The sequence below is a fragment of the Dermacentor variabilis genome, chromosome 2 (genome assembly GCF_050947875.1).
Source record: "Dermacentor variabilis isolate Ectoservices chromosome 2, ASM5094787v1, whole genome shotgun sequence".
Taxonomy (NCBI): Eukaryota; Metazoa; Arthropoda; class Arachnida; order Ixodida; family Ixodidae; genus Dermacentor; species Dermacentor variabilis.
In genome coordinates, this window is record NC_134569.1 from 162,118,252 (window position 1) to 162,137,776 (window position 19,525).

The following is a 19,525-nucleotide window of genomic DNA, read 5'->3' on the forward strand; positions in this document are numbered from 1 at the left end:
ACTTAGTAGAATAGGAGTTTTCCGAGTACGATGGTGATGAGAATGGCAGTCTAAGAAATTGAAGCTGAAGCACATCATCGTCCTCTGATATTGAGAAGTGCGTACTCGATCAATCGCCAACCCAATAAAGGTTACGCCCATGACTACTGGCCAGTATGATTAGAAGCGAGGGAACTTGGGGCATTGGAGCAGAATTTTTCTGTAGACCAGTGAAATAAAAACTCACGCGTGTACACAGCTGTGTACAGACCTGTACCCGCTTAGGTGTGATTATAGCAGGGATACACTGTGCTTTTGCGGGTGCCATGCTGCTAAAAAGGAGTGAGGCAAAGTGAAGCAAATATATGCAAGTCGAAACCCACATATCGAAAACACTGTGATGGGAAGCTCTTGCGAAGCGGTTAACAAAAGGCTACAAAAGTGTTTACCTTCTAACGCGTTTTGCACCTTAGTGCAACCGTGCCTGCCTGATAAACCAGCAAAATGTCCAAAGATCCATGACCGCAAAATATGCTGTATCACTAATTGACCCTCCTTCGTGCCATCCTCGCGGTCGGCCCACATTACTTGACAAGACGCCGACGCGCTAGATGCGAGATACACCGAGAAAAAAAGCATAGAAGATATCGGTTTAATAAAAGAGTAGGCGCGGAAGGCCGTTTTTTTTTGCGCTGCGGGTATTCGGTACAGTTCGTTCTTCCATTGCCGAACTGCGACGAGAGCGTAGATAATACGCTCTCGTCGATGCACCTTCGTATTACCAGCACCTTCGCTGTAATGGTAGAGGTGGGTATACGTATAGGCAACTACTTCTATGAGCGCTGTCCTGTGTTTGAGCTTCCTTGCTAGAAAACAACAGCATCAACCAGACTATCCAGCCGCAACCAAAGCCAACGGTTCTCGGAAAGGTTTGCCTATGAAGTTTGGCTTTCAAAGTACGATTCTTCACGTGCTAGAATAGAAACGCTGTTATCCGAGGATCGAACGAACACTGACACCAAGGACCACATAGGGGAAATTACATGTGCTTAATAAATGAAATAAACGATAAATTAATGGAAAGGAAAGTGGATGAAAAAACAACATGCCGCAGGTGAGGACCGATCTCACAACCTTCGCATGAGATCGTTCCCCACGTGCGGCAAGTTGTTTTTCATCCACTTTCATTTCCACTAATTTATTGCTTGTTTATTCCATTCATTGTGCACAAGTAATTTTGCCTATGTTGCCCTTGGTGTCAGTGTTTGTTGGCTTCGCATGACATGACTAAGAAAAAAATGGGCCCCTTGGTTAACCCTTTTTCTTCTCGTTTGTTAGGCGAGGATGCGTTTTAGACTTCCGAAAACTTGTTTTAAGGCTCTGCTAATGAAACTGCTGTAAATTTGTAAGAGCATGAATTTTTTTTAGTTAGTGAAAGGATCTAGAATACTCTGACCAGGGTTCTCTGGAATATATTCAGTTCTCGTGGCTGTTTATCCTATGGTGTATCAGTGACCTTAACCGTGCGATTGCCTACTCACACGTTATTGGTATGGTCCGAATGCGTGTGGTCTGGCTCCATCGAGTTCTTCCACAGTCTTTTTTCTGTAATTATGCCTCATGCAGCACGTTGAAAATTCTGCGTTAATAAGGTTAAAGTTTGCATGGGACAGTCACATTTTCATCTCTAAGCAGAAATGGGAGCGCAAAAGAAAGACACTAAGATAGACTTCAAAGTCACTGTTATAGCAAAGCTTTATTTTATGCAATATCATGTTACTCTAGAAATTGTAATCAAGTAACTGGTTGTGTAACTTTTAACACATTGTAGTTAACGCGTTGTAGTTATTCACTGGCAGTGTCCTTAGCCCTTGTTCAACTTCTTGTGGACAGCGTGGGCGATGGCACCTTGAACAACACCACGAATGATGATTGGCAGGATGTACTCAGAGCCATCCTCACTCAAGACTTCGCCATTGTTAGACGCAACCCGAAGAGCGCTGACCAAATGTTCTTGCACCTCCTCCGTCAACGCAACATTTTCACCCTGCAGAAGCCGTCCCACTGTCTCCAAGGTCTTTCCTGCTTTCTCAAGTGCATCTGCTTCAGCTCCTGTACAAATGGGAGGAAATAAAATGGTACACTCGTACAAAACAGGGAATCATATACTGTTACACTTGTATTGAGTAGTCTAAGACAACTATTTACGCCGCCTACGATGCTGCTATGTTTCAGAAAGTGAGAAGGTTTGATGGTCACATGATAAACGTATGCTCAGTCAAAGTGTGCTACGCATATTTAAAAATACCCTTGATTTCATACTTTCAAGAAAACGAGAAAGTCACCACAACAAAATGAGTTCTCATAATTACGGACAACAGATACACCGGTTATAATAATTGTGTGAATATCTTCTGTGGTAATGCATTTTCACAATGTGCCATTGGGAAACGGCACTGCTTCTGCAATTTTGAAGTCCGCATATCATAACAATGGTGTTTTAGAAATCTTGAATATATTTTAGACGCAATTCAGATAACTGTGCAGATCATCGAGCGAATGCACTTAACTCGTGCGAAGACTATTTGCGAAAGAAATGTGCTTCACTCATGACATTCATTTGAGAAGATTTGCATGCGGGGTGACATGGGGCAGAATTCAATGCTTACCTTTAGGAAGAACAGGCTTACCGAAGCCCACCTGAGGCGCTCTATAAAAGAAAAAAGGTGGCCCACTTAAGTACAATATGCTGGCATAGAATACTCGAGTCGTTTGATATATTACGTCAACACAAATACTCACAGTGTTGCGCCATCTTCGTTGCATATGAAAAAACAACAAAATAAATGTATTAGAACCATTGTTATTTTAAAATGTCTAAAAGCTAATTTAAAAGAATGTTGTGGTAATGCCAAGGGAAACATATCATAGGTTCTATAACACATGCACGGAAATACGTTCTGATTTGGCGTCTTTGTTTTCGCCGTTGGTAGTGCTACTTGAAAATCAAAGGGTTGCTTATTTGAGTGCATTCGTAACCAATAGATAACGCCGTAAACAGAGTGCCTATGACGTCAGTGAAGTTTCACGTTGTACGCTTGAAAATTAGCTTCACCTATGCTGCACAAGACCCTAGTGGTTTCTATTCTTTCTTCAGCTTGCTGTTAGAAGTTAACATGTGCAAGAAATGGCATATGATTTAAAAGACAATCATTGCAACTTAACAAAGCTAACATTTTCTTACAACGTGAGAGACGCTGGTGCAATTTATTCTGAGTTTCTCAGAGTCATTTGCGATTTCTAAACCTTATACTAAGTTGAACTGCCTGCACCAACCAAGCTCCTAATCTGTCATAATGTGCCCAATCTGCCACGATCATGCGGCACTTCGCAATCATAATAATGCTAGTTGAGCGAGCTTTTATTACATGCAACGCGTCGAATTAAGGCATGCGCCAGACTCACAGGCTACGGTGACGACAGATAGCAGGGTGAGCCACAAACAAATCTTCATAGTGAATGAACTGCATAGGAGTGTCATGAAAAAAGAGAGAAATAATTGCATCACAGGAAATTAGCGGGAAGTCATGAATTGTGAACATTATTCAACGGCAGCCTTGACAATGGTGAGGGACATACTGCTTAGGAGTGTTATTGCCTACCTACTCCTCAGCCAAGCCAGCCAAAAGAAATGTGCGAACTGTGTGAACGTCGACTTCAGACAAAATGTGAAGATCAACGACAAACATTTCTTTAGCTGTTTAAGTACATGAGGGGAAGATGCTTAAGTTGCATGTACATGGGTTTCTAAACACGAAAATCCAGAAAGATTTGGTGAGCGCGTGTGATGGGAACACTTTCCTGTTAGTTTCGTTTTATTTTCTAATCACATTTGTTTCGTCATTCTAACACCACTTGCTAGCCTCCGTGCAGAGTATCAAACTGCAAACTCCCTCCTGTGTAGCGCTTCGAATTTTTTGTCCCTTTCTTGCTGCCGGCGGCAGTCATACAATAGTTATCCGGGCTTCCTACTTACAGAGGAATTTTTTTTCCTGAAAGTTTTTACTTATTCCACAGTAATAAGATATCTTGGATGATTCAAGCGTTATTAAACATAATAAAGATATGCCGCAAGAAAAGTCTTCATTGAATATAATTCCCAGGTTGTAGGGATGACAAATTGTCTCTAATAACTTTCAGTAATATGTGAAGCCCGAAACCAAAACTCCCACGATAATTGACAAAAATTCGTAGCAAGTAGCATCCTCTGATAATGAAAACAAAGTTGAGACTCACCGCTTTCGTGTCCTGCCTGGTGGTTAGGTGGCAATTTGTTGCTCCGCGAAAATTCGACTTTTCTTATATACTCCACACACACAGATACCACAAGACTTAACGCAATGCAATCGCCGGGGTTTTCCTATCTTCAAGCGTCGGTCAATAGAGTAATCGGATGTTCGTCCAGCTTGCGGGAAAAAATGTTATAGCGATGTCGGTTAAGTACTGAACAGCAATAGGAGAGAAACAAAGGCATGCGACGAAAGCAAAAAAGAAATATCTGCAAGCTTAGCGTGAGCAGGAATTACTTCCCCTATATCAGTAATGGTAAACTTTTACGTAGAGCAGTTTGGAAACTTAAATTTAATGTGATCAAAAAGAAAGAAACATGTTTTTCCTGCGTTCCTGCTTCAGTTATTTTAAGGCAGCATTGGAAATGGTAGTTCAGTAATTTTCTTCACTTTCAGCACTGTGCTCCAGTTGAATAGTGCCATAAAATGCGATAATATTTTCACGCGATTTCTCTAGTTTTTTCAAGTTCTATTAGTTTGTTTTCACAGGGTTATTTTCTTTAGGGGCTGTAATTTACCTCTGGCAAGCCTTTGTTCCTATACTGGCGGACAACTTGCTGCGGCAGTCAAGAGAAATCTACGAATATAAAGCGCGCACCGGTAAGAGTTTTCCCGAATGGAGCCAAAATTATCATTCGCGTTAGCTTAAGCTTGGAAAAGGAGCATGTATACATACTATATTCAGTTGGAGAAAAAGAGAAAATACAGCACTGCGTGAAAAATTTCACGCATTTAAATGCTTTCCAATTGCCAATGCGAAGCAGCCGCACGTGGAAGCTCCGCTGACTGACTTTAAAAGAAAGTGATGTTTCGCCCTCCTACGAGTTGATTGAACGAGGTTGATACTTGAATCGGAGGCACAAATCGAAACATAATCGGCATATATAGAGTTGTGTAGTGCAGGTGAAAATCTCTGCGGTAAATTCGCCTTCCCCCAAAGAGAAACGCACATAAGGCACTACCTTGTGGCACTCCTTGAATAATATTGTCAGGGGAACTTTTTCCTTCTCTTGTTTAAATAAACATTGATGTGCCATTCAAAACTTGGATATCTACAGTAGCGCCCTCCCAGAAACTCCCACTTGTAGCAGGCCAGACACTATATGAGCATGGCTGACAGTGTCGAAGGTTCGTTTAGTGTCTAAAATACCCGCTATTGTGATATTTCCCCTAGCTTGTTCCTGTTGAAAATAAGTAGGAATATCTAAAATTGCGTCAATGGGGCATTGCCGCCTTCTAAATCCCAGTATGTGATAGGGAAGAGCTTCGGTTTGCTCACACCACAACTCACGCCTAATGTCAATTGTTATCACCATGACCTTTCATAAACTGCTCGTTAGACCCACAGGAAGAAAAGATTCAAGAAAAGGAGTGTTTTGCCAGGCCTAAATATGGGTATCAGATGTGCCGTTTTCCAAGAGTTAGGGAAAGTCTTCCTTTTCCACAAGTTATTAAATAATTTCAGATGTGCTAATCGACCATCAGGTCCCTTGCTTTGCAACATACCGCATGCAATGAAATCTGGACCTGCGGCAGTCTTTGTTTTATAAGACGCAAGCGCACAATTTTTCTCAGTCATAGCGAGAGAATGAAGAGGAAAGGCAGGGAGGTTAACCAGATATGAGTATCCGGTTTGCTACCCTACACTGGGGATGGGGGATAGGGGTTAGAAAGATGACAGAGAGGAAAACGCAAAAAAAAAAACGCACGCGCACACATGGAGACACACGCACAAAAGGCGTTCCAGTTAAAGTCGTTCACACAGGCCGGTAGATCGCAAGAAGCGCAAAAGCGCTTGCATGGCCTTCTTCTGTGACGGTAGGTCCTTTCGATGTTGCAGAATTCTTTTTTCGGATAGCGGTTGGTCGTCCAGTTGGTCAAGTTCGTGGCTAAGGCATGCCCTCTGTGGACTGTACTGCGGGCAGGCGCACAAAATATGGCCAATTGATTCTTCATGGCCGCAGTGGTCACAGGTTGGGGTGTCGGTCATCCCTATGCGGAAGGCATAGGCTTTAGTAAAGGCAACGCCCAACCAAAGTCGATATAAAAGCGTGGCGTCTCTACGGCGAAGCTGTGATGGCGCTCGAAGACTTAATGTTGGATCAAGTGAGTACAGTCGCGGATTTCTTAAATGTGGCTCATTCCATTGCGACGCGGTGCACTGCCGAGCAAGTAGGCGGAGCTTCCGTGCCGCGTCAGTTCTAGAAAGAGGAATTGGGACGTGGCGCTCCTCAGTATGGACTGAGCGGGCAGCGTGATCCGCCCGTTCATTGCCGATAATGCCGCAGTGACTTGGAAGCCACTGAAAGGTTATTTCGTGGCCTGCATCACTTATATGGTGTAATGTCTCTGTAATATGGAATATTAGTTGTTCGTGTGGTCCGCGTCGTAAAGGTGACAGTAGAGACTGCAGTGCCGCCTTCGAATCGCAGAATATTGTCCATTTGTGTGGTGGTTCATCACCAATGTGATGAAGAGCAGTAAAGAGCGCTGCGAGCTCTGCTGCCGTCGATGTTGTCGCGTGGGTCGTCTTAAATTTGATTGTTGTAGCTTTCGCTGGTATGACGATTGCCGCCGCGGAGCTGCTTGGAAGGACAGATCCATCAGTGTAAATATGCGTAGAGTCACGGTAGTTCTCGTACAAATATAGTAGCGTGAGCTGTCTAAGGGCTGGTGATGACAGATCAGCTTTTTTCGAGATGCCAGGTATTGCGAGGTTGATTTTTGGCTGAGCGAGGCACCATGGAGGGATCGAAGGTTTCGCAGCTGGAGTGAAACAAGCTGGCAATGATTCATCATATGCAGTTATCGTTTGGCTGAAAGATGTGTGTGGCCTGTCCGCTGGTAGAGAGGCTAAATGGTGACGAGGAGTCCTGGCTAGATGCCTGATATGGGTCCTGAGTACTTCAATTTCAATGTGGGTCTTGACAAGGTGGTCTCTAGCGATTGCTATCGTAGCCACTGTTGAAGCACTCTGAGGCAGGCCTAGACAGATCCGGAGCACTTGACCCTGAAGACTTTGTATTGTGCGTAGATTCGTTTTGCCTGTGTTGTTTATTGCTGGCAAGCTGTATCGCAGAAATCCCAGAAAAAGCACCCTGTACAGTTGTAACATGGCACTAGGCGACATTCCCCAGGTCTTGCCAGCGAAAAACTTGGACAGGTGGCAGATGCCTGTCAACCGTTTTTTCACGTAAGATATGTGTGGGCTCCATGACAAGTCATTGTCGATTATGACACCTAGAAACTTGTACGATCGGGCCCGTCGTATTATTTGGCCATTTATCGTTACACTGTAGTTTGCCACGGGTTTGCGCGTAAATGGCACTAGTGCGCATTTCTCGGAGGAAATTTCCAGGCCTCGATTACGGAGGTAGATAGCAGTTTGTGTCGCGGCTTTCTGAATTCTCGCTCGCAGCTGTAGGCGTGTTACTGCAGATGTCCATAAGCAGATGTCATCTGCGTACATTGATAGCCTGACTGTGGTTGGCACGTGCTCAAGTAGAGCAATTAGTGTTAGATTAAATAACACGGGGCTAAGAACACCACCCTGGGGGACGCCGCGGTAGCTATAATGTAGGGAAGTATGGCCTTCCTCGGTGCTTACAAAGAAGGATCGCATGGATAGATAGCTCCGTATCCATTGAAACATCCGACCACCCACTCCTACCTCTGCGAGAGCAGAGAGGATGGCTTCATGCGTAACGTTGTCATACGCCCCTTTAACGTCGAGAAATAAGGATGCGCAGAGACGCTTACGGCGTTTCTCATGTTGAATGTAGGTCACCAGGTCGACGACGTTATCGATCGATGATCGACCGCGTCGGAAGCCCGCCATGGCATCTGGGTAGGTGTTGTGGTACTCCAAGTACCACTCCAGGCGTCCTAGGACCATCCTCTCCATTACTTTGCCCACACAGCTAGCCAAAGCGATCGGGCGATATGATGAGAGCTCCAACGGCGACTTGCCAGGCTTCAGCAGTGGAACAAGGCGACTTGTCTTCCAGGTTGTTGGTAGCGTGCCATTTCTCCAAGATTCATTGTACACCTCAAGAAGAACCCCTCTCGCTCGCTCCCCCAGGTGACACAGAGCTCGGTAGGAAATTCCGTCAGGTCCTGGCGCTGATGTGCGGCTACACAAAGCTAATGCTGCCTTAAGTTCGTGGATCGAGAATGGTAGATCCAACCGATGAACACGTGGTGGCGGACAGCTGCTCGAAGGCGATGGAATGTTGGTAGCTGTGAGTTGGCCGGATAATCTGGCGCAGAAATCCTCTGCCACGTCAATCTCCGATCTCTTTTGAGAGAGGGCAAGTGCCTTGAATGGGAATCGCTGTACGGGGAGTGTCCGCAGTCCGCGCACCGTTTTCCATAGTTGCGATAAATGCTTGCGTGGATCTAGCGACTCACAGAAGGCAGCCCAACGTTGCGATTCGAGCTTGTCTAACCGGCGCTGTATCTTCTTTTGCGTGCGCCTGGCATAGAGAGTTCACAGTCTCAATGTACATGCTGCGATAGAAAACACGTAGTACCTTTTTGTTTTGCCATTTAAGCTAAACTTTTAAACTCAGCATTACTATTAGATATGCTTGTCCTAGTTATAACGTTGCAGAATTCCTCGGCAAGCACTAATTCTGAAGTATGCTTATGGGACAACATGGTATGCATGAATATGGAACTTGTATTAGGAATTAAAAAAATCATAGAAATCAAGGACTTTCAATTCCAGGCAGCAAGTGGCTATCGCGAGTCGTTGTGTTTGAACAACAGAGCCGCTTAATGCAGGACTAGTCATCCATACTCGTGGAACTGGTTTTAAGGGAGACAACGTATTGCAAAATTCACGCCATGCTTTACCCCAAATTTTCTTAGTCGTCTTTGCATGACTGATTGGATTGGCTGCGAATTTATATACGCTGCTATATTTCCCCCACCGGCGATAAGCTTTTTCTGCGCTTCTTCTTACTGCTCTCAAATGTTCATAATCTCCATCAAATGATGTGTACTCCTGAGGAATGGGCATTTCTTTCGTACATATTGTTACGTGTGGAAAGACACAGATGAAACAGGCTATATACGTGCTATTTACACTGGAGCCAGACCACCAGACCGCCAGACCGACACTCGCTCGCGCCAAGGGCACAGACCCACTTCGTCGTCGTTCTCGCGGCGGCTCGTCCCTTGAGCATCGCTCGATGATATCGTAATAATATTGTCATTGTTTCTTGTATCACCGATGTGAGTTTCTACACGCCAATAAAACATTTCTTCATTGTTGTCCTCTGAGTCCACAGCCGCAGTGCTTTTTCCACGGAGGTTGGCTTCTACAGCAAAGATCGGGTACACATGGCTCTTTGATGCCTGAACTTACGCAGCACACAGTATTCTTTGTAAGCAACCGGCTCTGACGACCAGCGTAAGAGGAAGCTTCCACTCTGGATCTCCATCCTAAAAATAACGATTCTTGCGTTTTTACGTGCCAGAACCACAATCTGATTATGAGGCACACCGTAGAGGTGGTCTCCGGATTAATTTTTACCACCTGCGAATGTTTATAATGCCTCCAGTGCAGGAGACACGGGCGTTTTTTTTTTTCATTTCGCGTGAGGGTAATACGGCCACCGTGAGGTGGATTTGATCATGCGACGTCGTGCTTAACAGCGCAACATCATCGCTGCTAAGCCACAACGGCGGGTGGCTTCCATCCAAGTACGTCCCAAAAAACAAATTTTTTATCGGCATTCACTTCACCAAATTTTATAACTATTGGTGCATATAAAACAAAAACCCAGAATATAGTGACATTGGGAAGCAGATTGTTTAGTTACTGTGTTATTTGTTTGAAAAATAGTTGAAAATGCCAAAATAAAAAGAAATAAGTATAAAGTTTATGTTTCTTCTATCTGAAATAAGGGTATCCCAAATCTGTAAGCGGCAGCACTCAGGGCATCTAACGTCGAATAAAACGGTACATTATGCATCCCTATAATATATACCACTAATTTCCGAGTAGAAGTTTTGGAATACCTTCGTGTATAAGCGTTGCAACGATTTTCGCATACGTTCTAAATTTACATGTCAAGTTTGTCAGCTTCGCACCCTCTTATACATTCCGTTGAGAGAACTGCGATAACTTCATTTGGGGAAGAGTTACAGGTTTTTAGGCACCGCTCTTTTTTTTCATTAGCACTTACTAAATGTGGGAAGTTCTTGTATGAAATTGGAGAACATAAGTATAAGTTATCCTCGTTTGTGTAAATTGAACCTAAAATTCTCTGCCGGATAAAACAAGGCTCATAGCGGTGACTTATAAACTGTGGCGTGGCGCTGCTATGCTCTAGGTCGCGGATTCCATCCTGGCAAAAATTCATAGATTCATAAATTTAAGTGCAAGTTAAGGCACCCCGCGTGGTCAAAATTGATCAGGAGTGTCCCGCAAATGAGTGCCTCATACTCATATCTTGATTTTGACACGTAAAACGACAGATTCTTAAAACTAATCTATTGAATTTTGTTCATGTTACCCTAGAGGTTTTCTCATAACGCTATTTATGAGGTTCACACGAACATTAATAGGAAAATTGAAGTTGACTCAGAGCTAGATCATCCTCGGAACAGAAATAACTTCGACGAAGAGTCTTTGTTAAAGAAAAGGCTTGGTGCTAGTCATTTCAGTGACAAAGGTGCATTTGTATATCTCATATTTGTTTACTCAGAGAGTTTTACGTGCCAAAAGTTAAAAAGCAGCCTTTCGCAATAGAATCTGTGCTTGGCATAGTTTGGGTATAGGCCAGTTAGTGATTCATGATTTGGCGAAGGAAGAGACAACATGAAGCGGTTCGCGTTGTCCCTTCCTTCAAGTCTGGTGTCTTGCTTGTGGCAACTCTCAAAAATTGAGTCGGAGCTATCAAATTAATAATAATAATATTATTTGGGGTTTTACGTGCCAAAACCACTTTCTGATTATGAGGCACGCCGTAGTGGAGGACGCCGGAAATTTTGACCACCTTGGTTTCTTTAACGTGCACCTAAATCTAAGCACACCGGTGTTTTCGCATTTCGCCCACATCGAAATGCGGCCGCCGTGGCCGGGATTCAATCCCGCGACCTCGTGAGCTATCAAATTCAGAATGTTCGGTAGTTAGCCTGTGGCAAGGGGACTCAATCACCATTTAGTATAGGTGCGTGTATGTGCGTCTATCTTTTCGGTTGTTTCAAAGGCTTGTTTAGGTGCAAGGAATATTTTGTGTGTGTGTATGTATGTATGTATGTATGTATGTATGTATGTATGTATGTATGTATGTATGTATGTATGTATGTATGTATGTATGTATGTATGTATGTATGTATGTATGTATGTATGTATGTATGTATGTATGTATGTATGTATGTATGTATGTATGTATGTATGTATGTGTGTGTGTAAGTAAGTACGTATGTGAACCTAACCGTTTCCCCCCTGGCTGGCTCATTGGCTGATCCCTGGGCGAATGGGTAGCCCATCTGGCACCTTTGATGAGGGAACACGGCTTAAAACCAACCATCGAACCAACTTGCGTCACTGAGTAGGTGGTAGTGTGTAGATACATGAGGCTCTTCTGCGAATCTCTTTCACGCCGACATTGGTCACTATACATACAGGATATGGTAGGTACCGATGTTCGCAAAATCCCCTTCACACCGACTTAGATAACTGGTTACATCCCAGTGGCTCTGTGCAGCTCTTCAATCAGCATCATTGATTCCAACTTGTGTCACTGGGTATGTGCCAGAAGGCGTGTGCCGCTCTTCGATGAATATGTTTACCGTCATCTTGGGTTACTAGGTCTGTGCCACTGGGAATGCGCTACTCTACACTCGACAAGAAAGTTCTCTAAACTTTATTCGATACTGAGCGCTGTCGAGGGTTCGTCACAAGGGTTCATCAAGGACAGCAACTAAACGCATTAGCAGGCTGCGCCTCAAATGCAGCGGATATCTTGCGCTTGCAATGAACGTCTTGCACCTGAACGCTCGACTTAGCCGAGCCATGAATGCACTGCGTATGTGCCACTGAGTGTGCGGCAAGCGAGGCAACACTTTTCAGCGTTCGCAGGCACCGCCGTCCCCCACGTTTCATTTCGGACACCACGTGCGGACTTCTCGGCAGTGTCACTACATGGCGCAACGTGTCCAGTACGAAGCGCGAAAAGGAGCTCGGTTGCATCATTACGCATTGGTCGGTGCTCGGAAGCACTAGCGCCTAATTGAATGGAGATGCCACGCACAGGCTTCCCTCATCACAAAAATTATGACACAAATTAGCAGAAGAGGCATTTTCCGAGTACGATGGCGTTGAGGAAAGCCCACTAAGAAATTGAAGCTGACGCTCATCATCCTCATCTGAGATTGAGTAGTGTGTACTCAATTATTCTCCTACCCAATAAAATTAGGCCCATGACTACTGACCAGTAAGATTAGAAGCAAGAGAACTTGAGGCGTTCAATCAGAATTTTTGTGCAAACCAGTGAAATAAAAACGCACGAGCGTACACAGTTGTGTACGCACGTGTGTACGCTTCATGATTAGACCAGAGGTACTTTGTTAGCGAAATGCATTATTGCGGGTGCCGTGCTGCTGAAAGGAGCGAGTCAAAATGAAGCAAATTTATCCTAATCTAAACGCATGCTTCGAAATGATTGTGAAGTGAAGCTCTTGCGAAGCGGTTAATAGAAAAGTGTTGACGTTGTAAAGCTGTTTGCACCACTGTGAAACCGTTGCTCCCCGGTAAGCCAGCTAAATGCCCGGAGATGCACGACCGCTAAATATACTGTATTCCTAATGGACCCTCTTTAATGCCATCCCCAGGGCCGGCCGGCATTACATGGTAAGGAGCCGACCCGGCAGATGCAGAACACCCCGAGAAGAGAGGCATAGAAGATTTCGCTTTGTTAAGGGATTAGGGCGCTGAAGGAAAGTTTTCTGGCGTTGTGGATATTCTGTACAGTTCGTTGTTTCACTGCGCAAATGCGACGAGGAAGTAGCTGGCTACCAGAACTTTTGCAGATGTAGTACAGATGGGTTTACATATAAAACAACTAGTTCTATGAGTTGTGCCATATGTGTGAGCTGTCTTGCTAGAAAACAAAAGCAGGAGCAACAGCACCGAGCAGCAACTAAAGCCAGGAGGGCCCGGAAGGGTTTGTATAGGAAGCTTTGCTTTAAAATAGTATCATTCTTCATGCGCCAGCTTATAAAAGCTTCACCGTTCATAGCCGAGGATCTTCCGTCAACATGCTTTAAGGTTCGATTGATTAGACTGCTGTAAATTTGTAACAGCTTGAACTTTTTTTAGTTAGTAAATGCGATTGGAGTTGTCTGACCTGGGTTCGATTGAAGATAAACAGAGCTCGTGGCATCTAGTCCTGTGATGTATCTCTGATTTGACAAGTCTAGCCGCGCATCAGCAAGATTGTCATACTGTGTGCGGTCTCGCTCCATCGAGTTCTTTGCCCGTTTATTTTTCGGTCTAATTATAACTAATACAGCGCATTCAAAATTCCAATAAATATGTGAATAAGTTCGAATTTATGCATGCGAGAGACATATTTTCAACTCTTAGTAGAAATGGGAGCGAATAGGAAAGGCAGTAAGACAAACTTGAAAGTCACTCCACCAACAAACTTTATTTTAGGCCACATAATTACAGTAGAGATCATGAACAACTAACTGGGTGCGTAATTCGTGGTATTGTATCTTTTTGATGACACTGTAATTAACACGTTGTAATTTTTGAATAGCCGTTTCTTAGCCCTTGTTCAACTTCTTGTGGACAATGTGGGCGATGGCACTCTGAACAACACCACGAATGATTATTGGCCAGATGTACTCGGAGCCATCTTCGGCCAATACTTCGCCATTGGCAGACGCAACCCGGAGCGTGTTGACCAAATGTTCTAGCACCTCCTCGTCTAAGGCCACGTTTTCGCCCTGCAGCAGCCGTCCCACTGTCTCCAGGGTCTTTCCAACTTTCTGAGGGGCATCTGCTTCAGCTTCTGCACAAATTGGAGGCGAGAAAATGGTTCACCGGTGCAAGATAGTGAATTAGCCAATCTAACACTAATAATGGATAATGGAAGACAATTGTTTTACGTTGTCTACGATGCTCATATGTTTCACAAAGTGAGAAGGTTTGATGGTCGCTTGGTACATCCATGCTTAGTCGATCTACTCATATTTAAGAAAATCCCTAATATCTTACTCTTAAGAGAATGTGAAAGGCAATGTAACAATATCAACTCTCACAATGTGGGACAACACACCCATTGCAATAAATCTGTGCATACCTTCTGCGGTAATCTATTCCGTATATCCGGAATCACAACGGTAATCCGTATATCAGAACAGTGCTGTTATACAAACCTTCAATATATTTGAGAAGCAATTTAGTTAACTGCGTAGAAGATCGAGGAAAGGCGAATAACTAATGCTGAGAGCATTTGCGTAATAAATGTGCTTAAGTAATGATATTAGATTCCTGACATTGTCCGCAGAATCTGTATACAGTAGAGTAAGAAAGTAAGAATACGGAGTGACTTGGTACAGTATTGAATGCTTACCTTTAGGAAGAACAGGCTTAGTCAAGACCACCTGCGGCGCTCTGCAAAAGAATTAAGGTGCTCCACATAAGTACAATATTAGGGCATAAAATACTCTTGTCGTTTGGTATACAACGTCAACTCAAATACTCACAGTGTTGCGCCATCTTCGTTCCATATGAAAAAAGCAAAAACAAGAATGTATTAGAACCACTGTTCTTTCAATATCCTTAAAAGCCCATGTAAATTGTTGTTGTGGTAATGCCAAGTATAACATAATATTGGTTCTATAACAGGTGCATGGAAATACCATCCGAGTTGGCATGTTTGATCTCGCCGATGATGGTGAAATAACTTGGAAATAAATCAAAGGCATGCTGATTTGAATGAGTTCACAACCGATAGAATACGCAGTAAACAGCGTGCCTATGACATCTCTGAAGTCTCATGTGCATGAAAATTGGCTCTACTTATGGCGAAGAAGACCTTAGTGGTTTCTAATCCTTCTTCTCCTTGCTGTTTTAAATCGACGTGTGGAAAAAATGGCATATGAATCAAAATACAATTATTACGGTTTAAAAAGAGAACATTTTGCTTACAATCTGACAGACGCTAGTGCAAATAATTTATTCTGTCATTCTGGCATGCATTTGCGCCTTGGAAATCTTAGGTGAACTATCGTCTGCGGGCACCAACCGAGCTCCTAATGAGTCCTAGTCTCCTTAAACTGCCACGCTTATGCGACACATTAAAGTCACCATACTGCTAGTTGAGCTAGCATTTATTACGTGCAACGCGTAAATTAAAAGATGCGCTAGACTCACAGGCTACGGCGACGAGTGATAGCAGAGTGAGCCACAAACAAGTCTTCATGGTGAAATGACCTGCATAGGAGTGCCACACACACAAAAAATCATTGCATTAAATTACATTGCAATTGTTTGGTCATTCTAACGCCGCTTGTTCACCTGTGTGCATTTTAACAAAATGCAAACTTCCTGCTGGGTAACATTTGAACCTTTCCGGTCTCCTTCTTGCTTTCGGTGGAAGACATAGAATATCTGTGCGCTCTCAATACTAACAAAGCAATCGCTTCCAAAAACTTTTTTTACTGATTATGCCATAGTAACAAGATGTCGTCAATGTTTAGAGCATTATACTACAAGAAGTACAAATAATTGCCCGTATGTTGTCTTTGGTGACAATGTTTCTAGGCTCTTTCTAGGCTCTATATGATTAATAAAAATCGGGCCGCTTGGTTTACGCCCTTTCTTCTCAAGTGTTATTGGGCATATTAAAGAGGACGGCAGAAATGCGTTCATTACTTATACTACCGGCATCCGGCGGATGACATATTGACCTCTAATAACTTTAAGGGTTATGTGACGCATAAAAAAAACTAAGAAAAATAACTCTACCGATAATTAGCGCATATTACAAGCGAGTAGAATCCTCCGATACTTAAAACAAAGTTTACACTCACCGCTTTCTTCTGCTGCTTGTGGCCGGCTGACAACTTCTTGCTTCAGTAAAATTCTACATTCCTTATATACTCACACACACAGCTGAAACTGAATTCAACACAATGTAATCTCTGGGGTTTTCCAATCTCCATGCGTCACTAGGGGGAATAATCGAACGTTCATCTACCTTACCAGGAAAAGGTTATCGTGATGTCTGCGAGGTACTGAAGTTCAATTGGGGATAAATAAAGACACGTGTTGAATGAAAAAAAGATACCCTCGAGCTTACCGTGAGGAACAATTTGTCCCACTCAGTCGGTAAATGGTAGCATCGACGTAGAGCAGTATGAAAATTTTCTTTTCAAGGTGATGAAGACGAAAGAAATATATTTTTACAGCATCCCTAGATCAGTTGCGGTTATATTTGGTCTGTTATATTGAGGAAGCATTGGAAAAGATAATTCAGTTATTCTCCGCTTTCTGCAACGTGCTGCAGTTGGGTGGTGTCATAATGCACGATTCGAATTTTGACGCAATTTTTTCAGCTTGTTTAATTGCTACAAGTTTATTTGCACGGGATACTTTCTTTAAGTGCTGTAATTTACCTTTTGAAATCCTTTGTTTCTATACCCGTGGACAGCTTTCAGCGGCTGTGAAGGAAAATCTACGAATACAAAGCGCGCAGAACAGCGCTCCCGAATGGAGCCACAATTCTCATCTGCGTTACCTTAAGCTTCGAAAAGGAACACGTATGCATAGCATTTTAAATTGTGGAGTAAGAGAGTATACCGCACTATGGGGCAAATTTCACCTATTTATATGCTTGTCTTTTCTACGTTTCGGCGAATGCGAAACCTCTACACGTGGAGGCTATGCTGACGGAGTTTCAAAAAAACCAAAATAGGCGTTACACGATGCCGGACTACTTGGGGCATGAACACTTGCTCAGAAGCTATGGCCCAATAGCTTTCCTTTCACCGCCAGCTGAAGTTCATTCGCGACGACACGAGGGTATATCGTAACTTCCTAAGCAGTCATAGAATGTGTCCTTTTCTGACTATTCGCAAACACATCGCAAAAAAGATTGTAAGCGCCACAAAAATATTACTGGATTAGAGGCTTAATCATTAATTCTCCGTTACACAACTCACAGTTATTATTTATCAGTTGTTTTTAGTGATCGCCGTAACAAAAATTTGAAACTGTTTTCATGGCGATGACATGAATCACGCGTTTAGAGGGCGTTAATAGACAAAAAGCCCCCGTAAATGACGAAATAATGCGTGCGATCCCACCCCAACCATCGTTTCTCATGCAGCGCGAGCACCCTCTTCACCTGATTATGGGGCAACAAGCATTTTTGCTCTCGAAATTAGCAGGCCTGTTCTGCTCTTTGGTCTTATGCACGTCAGGCTCCTCTTTCCCCTGCTGACCCATAACCATAAACGTTGCCACAAATTCTCTGCACCAGGAAGCTGCGAAACTTAATATAGACGCCGAATACATACAGGCACTGTAGTTGCTTAAAACTCGGCGTTCGCTGATGCGGTTATTGCAGTGGAGCAGCGGATCTTTACGTGCCACCTTAGCTTTGGACCAACGCCTTTTCCCGGCACCAGCGTATGACTGCACTTCCTGAATCACTAGCATATCATTAATGTCTCTACACATTACATGCATGCGTGTCGTTGTGCAAAATGCCGTCCTCGACAAATCGTTCCGGTGTCAACCGGATCGTCATTTCATCCAAATATCGTCGCCTCAGGATTCCCCGCAGCGCACAGGTGCTGTTTGTCGAGGGAGCCATAAGCCAAAATCAGGGCGCAACACAGAACTAAATATAACGCTTACCCTTCTTCCTTTCCAGTGTGTGCTGTCGGAAAATTAAAGAACAGCATTGACACACTGTTTTAATTATTTTTGTCACTGTGTACCTTATCTACACTCCATCACGTCAATTAGTACAGAGGCAACGACATCATTGCAGCTGTTATGTAACTGGAAATATTTTACCTCCCTTTGTGTTTGACTGACTAAAGAACTGTGTTCTGCACAAGCGTAAGTCCTGCACATCTTAGAATGCACAATCGCGCCTGTGAAGGTAAAGCCCCAATGACCGTAATGATGGTCAGTCCTTTTGACCCCTCATATACCGACGTCGCAACAATCCTTAAAACATGTCGCATCTATCTTGGAACAGTTTTGATTAGAGTTGTGCTGCAATAGCGAATAAAAATTCCCCCACCATCCCGGCTCTGCGAATGTGTATGTCGAGAAAAGCTGCTGAAAAGCAGAACTACGAATGCTTAGGGGGTACGCAAATCTTTAATCCTTTAGAATAATGCAATTTAGAGTAATGGAAGTAACTGAAATTTTATCAGTATGCCGCCGCCCATACCAGTGCCCCAAATACTTTGAAATTAGTTGCTAGGCTTGTTATTTTATAAACCTGTAGCAAGCATGTGACGCCCTCTCAGGGATAATGTTCGTTCGCCGCCAGGCTCGGTGGCCTGCCAAGCTCGGCAGGCAACATTGGTCAGCGCACCACAATAAACACCGATGAGCACGGCTGCTCGGCGGTCAGTCATCGTTCAGCACCACCACGCTGCAGAGCGTCCGTCTAACGGAGGGTGCCTCGAGCCCTCCCTTGTTCACGAACCTGGGTGGATCGTCACACTGGCGACGAGTACCCAGGGATCGTCCCACGCCGCCGCGAGTGGCGAAACACCACCCGCCGTTCCTGCCGCCATGCCGCTGTCCGGAAGGCTTAAGCCGTTCGAGGGAGATGGGTCCGCCTGGCAAATTTACCAGGAGCAAGTCCACGTGTTCTTTCTGGCAAACGACATCATCATCTTGATAATAATCATCATCATCAGCCTGGTTACGCCCACTGCAGGGCAAAGGCCTCTCCCATACTTCTCCAACAACCCCGGTCATGTACTAATTGTGGCACATCCGACACCCAATAAACGACACAGCCGAGGCCGAACAGCGGGACATTTTCCTGTCCAGCGGCGGGACCCGCGTCTTCAGCCTCTTGCACGACCGACTCCAGCCAGCCACACCGCACGTTAAGACGCTGGGTGAGCTGCTCGCCATACTGCGCTCGCATTTCAATCCAGCACCGTCCACACTAATGGATCGTTTCCGCTTCAAC

General features: G+C 44.1%; 1 protein-coding gene across 2 annotated transcripts; it reads right to left on the bottom strand.

Moving 5' to 3' along the window:
• Positions 1 to 1,715: 1,715 nt before the first annotated feature.
• On the bottom strand, positions 1,716 to 4,335 carry LOC142572900 (uncharacterized). 2 transcript variants are annotated; one of them, XM_075682342.1, is made up of 5 exons: positions 4,276 to 4,335; positions 3,445 to 3,503; positions 2,782 to 2,794; positions 2,649 to 2,689; positions 1,716 to 2,088 (listed from the first exon to the last, which is right to left on the bottom strand). In XM_075682342.1, exons 2-5 carry the CDS (start codon positions 3,491 to 3,493, stop codon positions 1,844 to 1,846), a joined length of 348 nt encoding a protein of 115 aa, XP_075538457.1. In that variant the 5' UTR covers positions 3,494 to 3,503; positions 4,276 to 4,335; the 3' UTR covers positions 1,716 to 1,843. The 2 variants fall into 2 exon arrangements, with proteins under 2 accessions (XP_075538457.1, XP_075538456.1); XM_075682341.1 differs by having other exon boundaries at positions 1,716 to 2,091; positions 4,276 to 4,332.
• Between the last annotated feature and the right edge of the window lie 15,190 nt (positions 4,336 to 19,525).

Coding starts and splice junctions, on each gene's coding strand:
- LOC142572900 (XM_075682341.1), bottom strand. CDS start 3,493: ATGAAGATTTGTTTGTGGCTCACCCTGCTATCTGTCGTCACCGTAGCC. Junction 2,092..2,648: donor TAAGCCTGTTCTTCCTAAAG/GTAAGCATTGAA, acceptor CCATTTGTACAG/GAGCTGAAGCAGATGCACTT.